This window comes from Rattus rattus, chromosome 7 (genome assembly GCF_011064425.1).
Source record: "Rattus rattus isolate New Zealand chromosome 7, Rrattus_CSIRO_v1, whole genome shotgun sequence".
NCBI lineage: Eukaryota > Metazoa > Chordata > Mammalia > Rodentia > Muridae > Rattus > Rattus rattus.
The window spans coordinates 71,138,992-71,150,610 of NC_046160.1; the positions used below are offsets into that span (position 1 = coordinate 71,138,992).

The 11,619-nt window shown below is 40.2% G+C and overlaps 1 protein-coding gene across 1 annotated transcript in view; it reads left to right on the forward strand.

The window, feature by feature from the left end:
* Positions 1-11,254, forward strand: part of Ttc6 (tetratricopeptide repeat domain 6) — a 207,907-nt gene extending 196,653 nt beyond the window's left edge. Inside the window, exons 29-32 of the mRNA XM_032907781.1 lie at positions 775-927; positions 1,722-1,892; positions 10,341-10,566; positions 10,943-11,254. Coding sequence (XP_032763672.1) covers positions 775-927; positions 1,722-1,892; positions 10,341-10,566; positions 10,943-11,079 — 687 coding nt within the window. The 3' untranslated portion in view covers positions 11,080-11,254. The remainder of the gene's footprint in view (positions 1-774; positions 928-1,721; positions 1,893-10,340; positions 10,567-10,942) is intronic.
* Positions 11,255-11,619: the final 365 nt, after the last annotated feature.

Below are 11,619 nucleotides of genomic sequence, written 5' to 3' on the forward strand. Positions count from 1 at the left end.
GCTCTACATCTTGAGCCATAGGCAATAGGGAGAGACTGTGAGCCACACTTGGAGTAGCTTGAGCATAGGAGACCCCACTCTCCACAGTGACATACTTCCTCCAACAAGTGCATATCTACTCCAAAGAGGCCACACCTCCTAATAGTGCCACTCCCTGTGGGCCAAGCATTCAAACACATGATTGTATAGGGGCCATTCCTATTCAAACCATCACATCTGGAGAGAATTATCCCTGTCTGTCTGTCTGCCTGCCTGCCTGCCTGCCTGCCTGCCTGCCTGCCTGCCTGCCTGCCTATCTATCTATCTATCTATCTATCTATCTATCTATCTATCTATCTATCTATCTATCTATATGTCACACTACACACACACACACACACACACACACACACACACACACACACACACACACACACACACTTATTTGAGACAGTGTTTCACTATATAGACCAGGCTGGATTCAAACCCACAGAAATCTGCCTGCCTCTTCCTCCTGAGTCCTGGGTTCAAAGGTGCGTGCCACCACTTCTGGCTATTTGTGGATATCGGTATAAGTTTTTTTGTAGTTAACAGAAGAGTAGTTGACATATAGTAGGTATGACTTTAAGTTGTTTAAGATTAGTATAATAGATGACAATATAATTATACTTATTTGAACATAATTTGATTATAAATACTTAGAGGCAATTACTCAATTGAAGATACTCACAATATAGCATGGTTTGTAACATTAGATACTGTTTCTTGCCTCATGATATTGCATAACTGTTTTAGGCCCAAGGAAAATTCCAGAAAGCTTGGCAACACTTTACTATTGGCATAGAAGCTAATCCAAAGAACTATCTAGCCTATGAAGGACGAGCCGTGGTTTGTCTTCAAATGAGTAATTATTTCGCTGCAATGCAGGATATCAATTGTGCCATAAAGGTAAACAGCCTAGACTGATGATACTGCTAATGAGATATGTTCACCCCACCAATGAATGAGTCTACGTAAGCTGCTCTTTGTTACCCAGTTAGAGTGAAATGTAGAGAAATAATGTTTTGTTTCCCCAGAGTTTGCTTATTTTGCAATCTAAATGCATTTAAAAATTAAAAGCAAATTCTTGATGAGTACTGATCCCTCTTGGTAAATGCAGCTTGTATGTTTCATGGAACTGTAATAGTACTTTGTAGTACAAGATGGAGTCAAGCCGTAACAGTGATGTCCTATGTTTGAAGCAACTGGAGAATAACCTAGAGGTTTGGCTTCTCCCTGTAGCGAAGGAACCACCTTCTCATGCTTTGACTTCTTGTCTGCTTTTCAGTTTTGTTTCTGTAATTTTGAGGTATTACTGGGGTGATATCAAGTGTAAAAAAGGTAAAAGAATTAAAGTAATTGTTTCTACTTAGGACAGTGAAGCATGCTCACTGTTCAATTTAATGGCTTCTCTCATGTAACAAACTGATAAATGTTCCCCGTGCCCATTCCTTGGAAAGGACTTAAGTCAAGCTCTAAAATTATTTGTTTTATGGCAGCCATTCAATAAACCACTGGCAAGAAACCGACTTTATACTCTGCCCTTTCTGAGAATAGTTGCTCTAACTGTTTTGCTTTTTTCTTACCTGCACTGTAAAAATACTTGTTGCCTCACGTGAATTTCAGAACATTCACTTCACAGATGTGAAACTGGAGATGAATACTATTCCCAGAAGCCAAGTCCTCCTGTGATTATGTTGCAGATCAACTCGACAGCAGAATTCCTAACAAACCGTGGTGTGATTCACGAGTTTATGAGTCAACAACAGAACGCGATGGCCGACTATCAAGCAGCGATTTCTCTGGACCCCAACTACTCGCTCGCCTACTTTAATGCGGGAAACATCTACCTTCATCACCGGCAGTTTTCTCAGGCAACGTGCATTTTCCTTAACGTGTTCTTTGGGCACTGTATGCTTCTTTGTTAGATAGAGTTTTGAAGTGCAGCCTTGACGTCTCAGGTTAATAAATAATGCTCTGTTCCATAAAGATGCCTATAATTTTCAGTCGTTACGTGTGTATACTTGTGTAGATTGATGCTCCTTGGTGTTCCTGACCATTCAGTACTGGTCCAGTAAATTTTCCAGTGCTTGGCCATGCTCTTTGTCTAATCAGTTCCTCGGCCGGAATCCTGCTCTTTACATGCTTACGCTTCCCTCGAGGTCCTCTTTATGCTGGAAGTATCTAACCCCTTCTTAATTTATGTTTCCTAATCATCAGTCACTCAAGTACAGGAAATAGGAGACACGTTTAGTTCTGGTTTTATGTGGCCATTTAACCTCTAGCCGTTTCAGCTTGCACTGTCTGAAAAAAGCTTGCTAGGCTGTTAGATGAGATATATTTAGATTTATTGTACTTGGAATGTACCCGCAGGATTAAACCTCTTGTTTTTCTTAAACCTTTGTCTTTCTGTAAAGACACTATAAAGACAGGAAAGTCACTGTTTTTATATTCCCCCCTCCTTTACCCCGCTCTTTACAATTTTAAGTTGACTGAATTTTTATCATCACCTATTAGTTTATATAACAATTTATTAATGCTGTGTCTATTTTCTGAGTGTTGTTTTAGCAGAATCCCATGTAGATTTATTCTTTAAAACTGAGTAAGATATAAATAATATGAAATCTATAATTTAACCACCATTAAATTATATTTCTATCATGGTAAATATATAACATAATGTTTCCTAGAATTTTGCACCTACATTTTGAACTTTCCCTGTTGCTTGGGAATAAATCAATTGGGAATTTAATCAGGTGGAAGGATTTTTATATTGTCTCTGCTTTATGTGTACATTAAATGTATTTTACTCTGTGTTGTGTTCCCTTTTGAGTACTTAGTTTTTTCTGACTTACAGCAAGGTTTATAGTTTTGCTCTACTGACTATAAAAGCACCTTCATGACTCTTAGTCCTTATTTCTTTACTTTCTCTACTACAAGTAAAAATTACACTCGAATGTCCTTCTCATTAACACAGTTGCACAAATATGTACCCTCCATCTTTTTTTTGTTGTTGTTGTTGTTCTTTTAGACAGTCTCCCTGCATAGCCCAGACTAGTATCTAACTTGAGGTCTTTTTTTCTGATTTGCAACTCCAGAGATTGCAGTGCTAGGGTTATAGGTATGTGTGATGATGCTGGCTGCAATCTTTAAAGGTGGGGGCGGACTCATACCCCCTCTAGCCCTCTCCTCCATTTCAATATTGATCTCCACAGAAGGATCCACAAGCCTGCCTTCTCATTTCAGCCTTTGCCCCCATTTCTCCTCCAGCTTCTTCTTGCCAACATTCCAGCGACTCCTCTAATTTCCTTTCCTGGTCCCCCTTCAGCAGTAGGGCACTCACTGCTTCTTAAACATCTATCCACTTGTTGATATTGTTCGTCCTGTCTGTCTTGTCATACAGCTGTCTGGGTGTTCTGTACTCAATAATGAGCCTGCACAACTTGCTGGCTTCTGTGATGAATCTGGTTGGTCTCAGTATGGATAGATGCAAGGGCAGTCATCAAAGGTGTAATTATCTAAGATATGAATTGGACTGTCATTACTCAGATGCTACTGGGCAGGCTGACAAGCCAGTGCCTTAAATTTCAGATTATTTTGCATCATATGATAGATAGACTGGGCCCAGTGGCACAAACTGATAGTGCTAGTTACTAGAAAGATTGAGGCAGGAAGATTGCAAGTTCAAAGCTACTCTTAACACCTTAGTGGAAACCTGTCTCAACAAATAAACATTGGCGATCTGCCCTTCTCCTCAGTGGTATCATGCTTGTTCAGCAGATGTGAGGCTCCATGTTCAATTCCCATGACTACAAAAAAGAAAATAATTCATAAGATTGAGAAAAATAAAATTCCCCCAAAGCAAAATTCTGTTTCTAGAGACAATTAAATTCTGTAAGAGGGAGAACTTTACTCTTTAAACTTATTTATCTTTAATAATTCAGTGACTATCATATATAAAATTTCTGGTGTAGCTCTGACATGTACATCAGCCTTGAATGTGTTCAGGGACAGGAGAAAGGATGGCTCAGTAGTTAAGAATACTTAAGGGAACTGGCTGTTCTTGCTGAGGACCAAGGTTCTGTTCCTAACACCCACACAGTGGCTCACAATCTGTAACATCAGATCAGGGAATTTGGTGTTCTTTTCTGGCCTCTGTCTGTACCAGGTATACACTGGTACCCATACATGCAAGCTGGCCCTCATACATGCACATAAAAATAAATCTCAAAATATATGGTTCTATTTTCCCAACATTGCAGAAGTTTTACTTTGACACAATTTCACCTAAAGTGTTTTCCTGTACTGATGTTATGAATGCTCGGGGGTTACTTCAGAGACTAGCTCCTCAGTCATGCTGCTGCTATGTCTGGGCCTATCTGTGAGGAAATGGCTTCCATGCCCTCTCTCCTTCTCCCTACAGTTGTTTCTGAAGGAAGATATGGATACAGGAAGAAAGGTCCTTTATCAGAACAAATAATCACTAAAGAGTTAAAAGATATATAAAACCCGACTTCTGTTTCTTATCAAGTTAGTAAACTGCTTTAAAAACACATTTGGAGGAGACACTTGGTATGAATGATTAACTGCACATGACTTTTAAACAATAATTCGATCTTCTGTATCATTGATTAATTCATTATAGAAACAAGAACATCATATCAATTGTTTGAAATCAAGGGTTTTAATTGCTTTAACTTCTAATTGTTTCATATACCTCTACTTCAAGTAATCTCATTAAACTAATAAGATTTTCTAGGTAATATTCTTTGGAAGCTATCAGAGAAAGTTATGATGTAGGGATTAGGATTATGGTTCATTGATTCTGAAGAGCATTAGTTAATTTTTCAGAGGACTTAGGTTTGATTCCAAGCACATACTTGGAGGCATACAATTGTCTGAAATTTCATTCTCAGGGGATTTGACATCCTCATTTGGCCTCTGAGGGCATTGTACACATGTAGTGCACTGGCATGCATGAAGGGAAAACACCCATAGATACAAAATAATAAAGTAATAATCAAAATAAAGTTCTGTTGTTCAGAATTAAATACAGTACTAGTGTATGACCCTGCATGATTTGTTCTTATTTGATAGAAGGTACACTTTGTGTGGTTAAATAACTATGCAGTTTATACATTATTCGTTGATGAGTTAAAGTGAAGCATAGATTGTTTTACAAGGAACATATACTTGGAGTCATTCGTTTCTTTCATTTTTTAATGTCTGTGAATAGAACCTTTTCTTATGGAGTGAGTTTTCTTTAAGCTCTCCAAAGTTGTATGTCAATTCTGCACCCATCTCAATAGATCCTTAAATTGTGCTGGACTGTGACATCAAGTCGCTGTCATCAGTGACTTACACAGTCTTGATGTAACTGACCCTCAAAAGTCAGAGGAAACAAAGTTCACAAAGAATCATCTGAAATTCTTCATTTATGGAAATTTCATCTTATTTCATTGAAAGGCAAATTTTTTTTCTTATAAATGACATTTATTTATTTATTTTCATTAACTTGAGTATTTCTTATATACATTTCGAAAGTGTTATTTCCTTTCCTGTTTCGGGCAAACATCCCCCCCTCCCCTTCTTTATGGGTGTTCCTCCCCACCCTCCCCATTGCCGCCCTCCCCCAACAATCTAGTTCACTGGGGGTTCAGTCTTAGCAGGACCCAGGGCTTCCCCTTCCACTGGTGCTCTTACTAGGATATTCATTGCTACCTATGAGGTCAGAGTCCAGGGTCAGTCCATGTATAGTCTTTAGGTAGTGGCTTAGTCCCTGGAAGCTCTGGTTGCTTGGCATTGTTGTACATATGGGGTCTCGAGCCCCTTCAAGCTCTTCCAGTTCTTTCTCTGATTCCTTCAACGGGGGTCCTATTTTCAATTCAGTGGTTTGCTGCTGGCATACGCCTCTGTGTTTGCTGTATTCTGGCTGTGTCTCTCGGGAGAGATCTACATCCGGCTCCTGTCGGCCTGCACTTCTTTGCTTCATCTATCTTGTCTAATTGGATGGCTGTATATGCATGGGCCACATGTGGGGCAGGCTCTGAATGGGTGTTCCTTCTGTGTCTGTTTTAATCTTTGCCTCTCTCTTCCCTGCCAAGGGTATTCTTGTTCCCCTTTTAAAGAAGGAGTGAAGCATTCACATTTTGATCATCTGTCTTGAGTTTCATTTGTTCTAGGCATCTAGGGTAATTCAAGCATTTGGGCTAATAGCCACTTATCAATGAGTGCATATCATGTGTGTTTCTCTGTGATAGTGTTACCTCACTCAGGATGATATTTTCCAGTTCGACCATTTGCCTCTTTTTCATAAAGTCATTGTTTTTGATAGCTGAGTAATATTCCATTGTGTAGATGTACCACATTTTCTGTATCCATTCCTCTGTTAAAGGGCATCTGGGTTCTTTCCAGCTTCTGGCTATTATAATGTTATGTTTGTGTGCTTTTCTTCTCTTTGTTTTGTTGCAAGGAGATTACTCTCTTGCTTTTTCTAGGGTGTAGTTTCCCTCCTTGTGTTGGAGTTTTCCATCTACTATCCTTAGTAAGGCTGGAGTTGTAGAAAGATAGTGTGTAAATTTGGTTTTGTCATGGAATATCTTGGTTTCTCCATCTATGTTCATTGAGAGTTTTGCAGGATACAGTAACCTGGGCTGGCATTTGTGTTCTCTTAGGGTCTGTATGACATCAGTCCAGGATCTTCTGGCCTTCATAGTTTCTGGCGAAAAGTCTGGTGTGATTCTGATAGGTCTGCCTTTATATGTTACTTGGCCTTTTTCCCTTACTGCTTTTTAATATTCTTTCTTTATTTTGTGCGTTTGGTGTTTTGACTATTATGTGACGGGAGGTGTTTCTTTTCTGGTCCAATCTATTTGGAGTTCTGTAGGCTTCTTGTATGCCTATGGGTATCTCTTTTTTTAGGTTAGGAAGTTTTCTTCTATGATTTTGTTGAAGATATTTACTGGTCCTTTGAGCTGGGAGTCTTCACTCTCTTCTATACCTATTATCCTTAGGTTTGATCTTCTCATTGAGTCCTGGATTTCCTGTATGTTTTGGACCAGTAGCTTTTTTTCCGCTTTACATTATCTTTGACAGTTGAGTCAATGATTTCTATGGAATCTTCTGCTCCTGAGATTTCTCTTCCATCTCTTGTATTCTGTTGGTGAAGCTTGTATCTACAGCTCCTTGTCTCTTCTTTTGGTTTTCTATATCCAGGGTTGTTTCCATGTGTTCTTTCTTGATTGCTTCTATTTCCATTTTTAATTCCTTCAACTTTTTGATTGTGTTTTCCTGGAATTCTTTCAGGGATTTTGTGTCTCCTCCCTATGGGCTTCTACTTGTTTATTTATTTTTCCTGGAATTCTTTCAGGCATTTTGTGACTTTTTTTCTACTTGATTCCTCTTTCTGTAGGCTTTACTTGTTCTCTAAGGAGTTCTTCACGTCTTTCTTGAAGTCCTCCAGCATCATGGTCAAATATGATTTTGAATCTAGATCTTGCTTTTCTGGTGTGTTTGGATATTCCGTGTTTGTTTTGATGGGAGAATTGGGCTCCGATGGTGCCAGGTAGTCTTGGTTTCTGTTGCTTGGGTTCCTGCGCTTGCCCTCTCGCCATCAGATTATCTCTAGTGTTACTTTGTTCTGCTATTTCTGACAGTGGCTAGACTGTCCTATAAGCCTGTGTGTCAGGAGTGCTGTAGACCTGTTTTCCTGTTTTCTTTCAGCCAGGTATGGGAGCAGAGTGTTTTGCTTTCGGGCGCGTAGATTTTCCTGTGTATAGGTCTTCAGCTGTTCCTGTGGGCCTGTGTCTTGAGTTCACCAGGTGGGTCACTTGCAGCAGAAGAGTTGGTCTTACCTGTTGTCCCGAGGCTCAAGTTTGCTCGTGAGGTGCTGCCTACGAGCTCTCCGTGGCGGCAGCAACCAGGAAGATCTGCGCCGCCGTTTCCGGGAGCCTCCGTGCACCAGGGTTCCAGATGGAGTTTGGGGTTTTCCTCTGGCGTCAGAGATGTGTGCAGAGTGCAGTCTCTTCTGGTTTCCCAGGCGTGTCTGCCTCTCTGTAGGTTTAGCTCTCCCTCCCACGGGATTTGGGTGCAGAGAACTGTTTATCCGGTCTGTTTCCTTCAGGTTCCGGCGGTGTCTCAGGCGCAGGGGTCCTGCCGCTCCTGGGCCCTCCCCCACAGGAACCCAGAGGCCTTGTACAGTTTCCTCTTGGGCCAGGGATGTGGGCATGGGTGGGCAGTGTTGGTGGTCTCTTCTGCTCTGCAGCCTCAGGAGTGCCCACCTGAGCAGGCGGTGAGGTCTCTCTCCCACGGGGTCTGGGAGCAGAGAGCTGCTGCGGGCCGGGATCCGAGGGTTTGGGACTCCCGGTCAAAAGGCAAGTTTATAAAATTGTAATTGACTACATTTTGCACTCTTCTCTCAGCTCTTTACCTATATGCTCATTTCATTTGTACATCAATAATGGGAGTAAGAGTGTGCCACTATCCTTGGAAGATTAAGAAACTAATACAAATAGAGGTTTATAACTCAGTCAGTATAGAGGCAGGACTCGAAGCCAGCATTCTAGTTTCTTAGTCTGAGCTGTAGCCACCATGCCATTGATGTTTATACTAGCCTAGATAGAAGATGATCATGAGGAAAGATCCCTGGGAAGACTGGAAGGAAATGGCTAGATGAGGGAAGAAAATGGTCTAAGAGGGAGAGTCAAGGAGTAGGGTAAAAGGTCCAGGCCCACTTTGGGGTTTGAAAACCTACCAAAACCCATCAGTCCCTGAACCTGAAATCCCACAGTCCCTGAGCTCACAACCTTACCAATCCCTGGGCTTGGTTTGAAATTCCATCAATCTCCACCCTGGAAAACTTCTCCCCCAAGCAACCCTGTAAAAGCCTGTTTCCTGCTCAGTTCCCTCCTGCTTCTCACTGAGCAGAGGCAGCCACCCTCTTGAGTCTCTCCCAGCAAATCTCTTGTGTGAGGTTTGTTGTGCCATGTGACTTTTTTTTTTATACCCAAAACTCCCTGGCTGCTGACCAACAGGATACCTTTTTCTTCAGAGATGCAACATTTCCATTGGGGAAGTCCTCCCCCTCAGAGCTGTAACACAGATGGAGAGGGACACTTAAGGACAGAAAGATGAGGAGTGTCTGTGCTACAGAAATGCTTTAGAGGAAACAACTGGAAAATGTCCACAAAGCTTAAAAACCATCTGCAGCCTGAGCCAGGATAGAACTCATAGGAAGGGAAGAGTCCGGCTTGCAAAGAGACTGGAGAGGCTGCCTGACAGGCCAAGCAGAGTGTGACACTATCCTCCTTTTAGAGACAAACTTTAGGAGTTAGATGTTCATCACTCATGGAGTTAGAAATGGATTTCTTAATATGAATAGAGTGGTGTCAGATCAATATCTTGTCTGTGTGGCCGGAGGTTTACAGAGCGGTTCTGTCCTCTCTTAACCAAACTTTGCCTTCATGTCCACATCTTCCAAGCCATGGTCAAAACTGAATATTTTAATCATTTATATCAACAAGTTGATTTCACCCCCTTTTCTTATATTTTTCATAGTATGTTGAAGTTTATGTTGCTTTTGGTGTGGTTTAGAATCTTCTTTTGAAAACCCATCAAACTCTTCATCTCTTTATCTGTTAATTACCCAATTGCATTTTACCTTCTCTCTAGTCTTCTCTAATTTACTTGTTGCTTTTTCTGTTGTTTGATTCACGGATATGACATTTGGGCTTGTGGGAAGTGGGAACATTTCATTTTAGCAAGTATTTTACCATCATCATTGTCTGGAATGCTGGTCCACGGTATTATGTTTTATATCACAAGTGTCTCTTTGCCAAGAGCTGACATCTTGGTCTCCAGCCAAGGTTGGAGCCAGGGTTGTCAAGGCAACAAAGGAGGTACCAATCCCCAAAGCCTCCTTCCATAAGGTAAGCAGCCTCTTGCCTCTTGCCTTGTGCCCCTACCATGATCTACTTACTGTGTGGACACAAACCAAGGCAGCAGGCCAAGGACAGGGTTTAGAAACTCACAGACAGCCAGCCCTAAACAGATAATTTCTCCAATTTTCCTCTCTTAAATGTCTCATCACATTTACAGAAAATCGACTAGAACATGGCTAGAAACCAAACAACAGCAAAAACAGGGCAGCGCTTAGCTCTTGTTTTTCTTTTAGAAAACACATTTCTGTATTTGGAATGAAATGCCATCGTTGCCTGCTTCGAAATCTGTTGGCCTCAGCTTTAAATGAAAAGAGAATTGCTCCAAATTTCTTGAAACCTGCTAATTAAAACCCATTAAATTTTCGTTATTCTTACGTTTTATAGGCCAGCGACTACTTCTCAACAGCCTTGAAGCTTAATCCAGAAAACGAATGTGCTCTCATGAATCGAGCTGTTACAAACTCAGTATTAAAGAAATATGAAGAAGCAGAAAAAGATTTTTCACGTGCAATGGAGCTCTGTCCCCACTGGGCTGCACTGTATTTTAACAGAGCAAGTTTCTATATCTACTTGAAGAAGTATGAACTCGCTGAAGAGGACCTTGATAAAGGTAAGCGCATTTTGTAATCCTCTCAAGAACACTGTACCTTTTTTTCAGGCTCAAGAAAAAAAAAAAGAAGAAGAAGAATTTCATAAAGCCTTTTATTCATATAGAGCTAGTGGGTGTAGTACCAAGTCCTTAATGTGACCAATACAGAGTGCTTTACATAATTTCATAACGCATTTGTAAATTGAGATAGAATTATTAGGAAACTACATACAATGCCAGTCTTCCAAAGACTGTACCATGGCTTCCTGCATTTGTTTTCTTAAAAGCATCCAATATTTCTAATTGAACTGCTTTGGTACAATTGAAGAAAAACAATTAAAATGAGAATGATGGGAAAGTTTACATCAGTGTATCTAGATTCTGTTTTCTCTTGCAGCCCTGTCTTTGAAGCCTGATGAAGCTATAATGTATAATCTCAGAGCACAAGTCCGTGGCAAAATAGGACTGATAGAGGAAGCTATGTGTGACTATAACCAAGCCCTTGATCTTGAAGAATATTCCAAAGCTATGTGAATACAGACCCTTGTGGTTTCTGTAGTAGGTTAAGTATTTTTCTTCCTGAAGCTGAAATATATTTGTTGTTTAGAAATGCCATTCTTGTTGTATTTATCACACTTATTAAGTGGTTACTCTTTATAACCACATAACACATTTTAATACACTAAGTATTAAATAAATTTTGTTAAATAAACCTTAACAAAATGTTTATGTTATACATTAACTACAAAACTTTTACATGATTTCAGGCATGAATTGGATGTCAAATATTCTCCTTGTTCATGAACAGTGAAATAAAAAGAAAGTGTTTCCTGATCCATTTAGTTCCGGGATAGATGAATATCTTCTTGGGATATAAGGTCTTAAAAAGGAATATTAGTGCCTACATTATTTTCTGACATAGTAGAATGATAAGGTATCACTGACTTTTTCTCCAGTGCCTATTTAAACATAGTCAACAGTATCCACCTTGAAAAGAATAAATATTAGCTGAGGGATATAAAGGACTGATGTGTCATACACCTCGTCTCTCCCATTGAAATGCTGTAATACCAG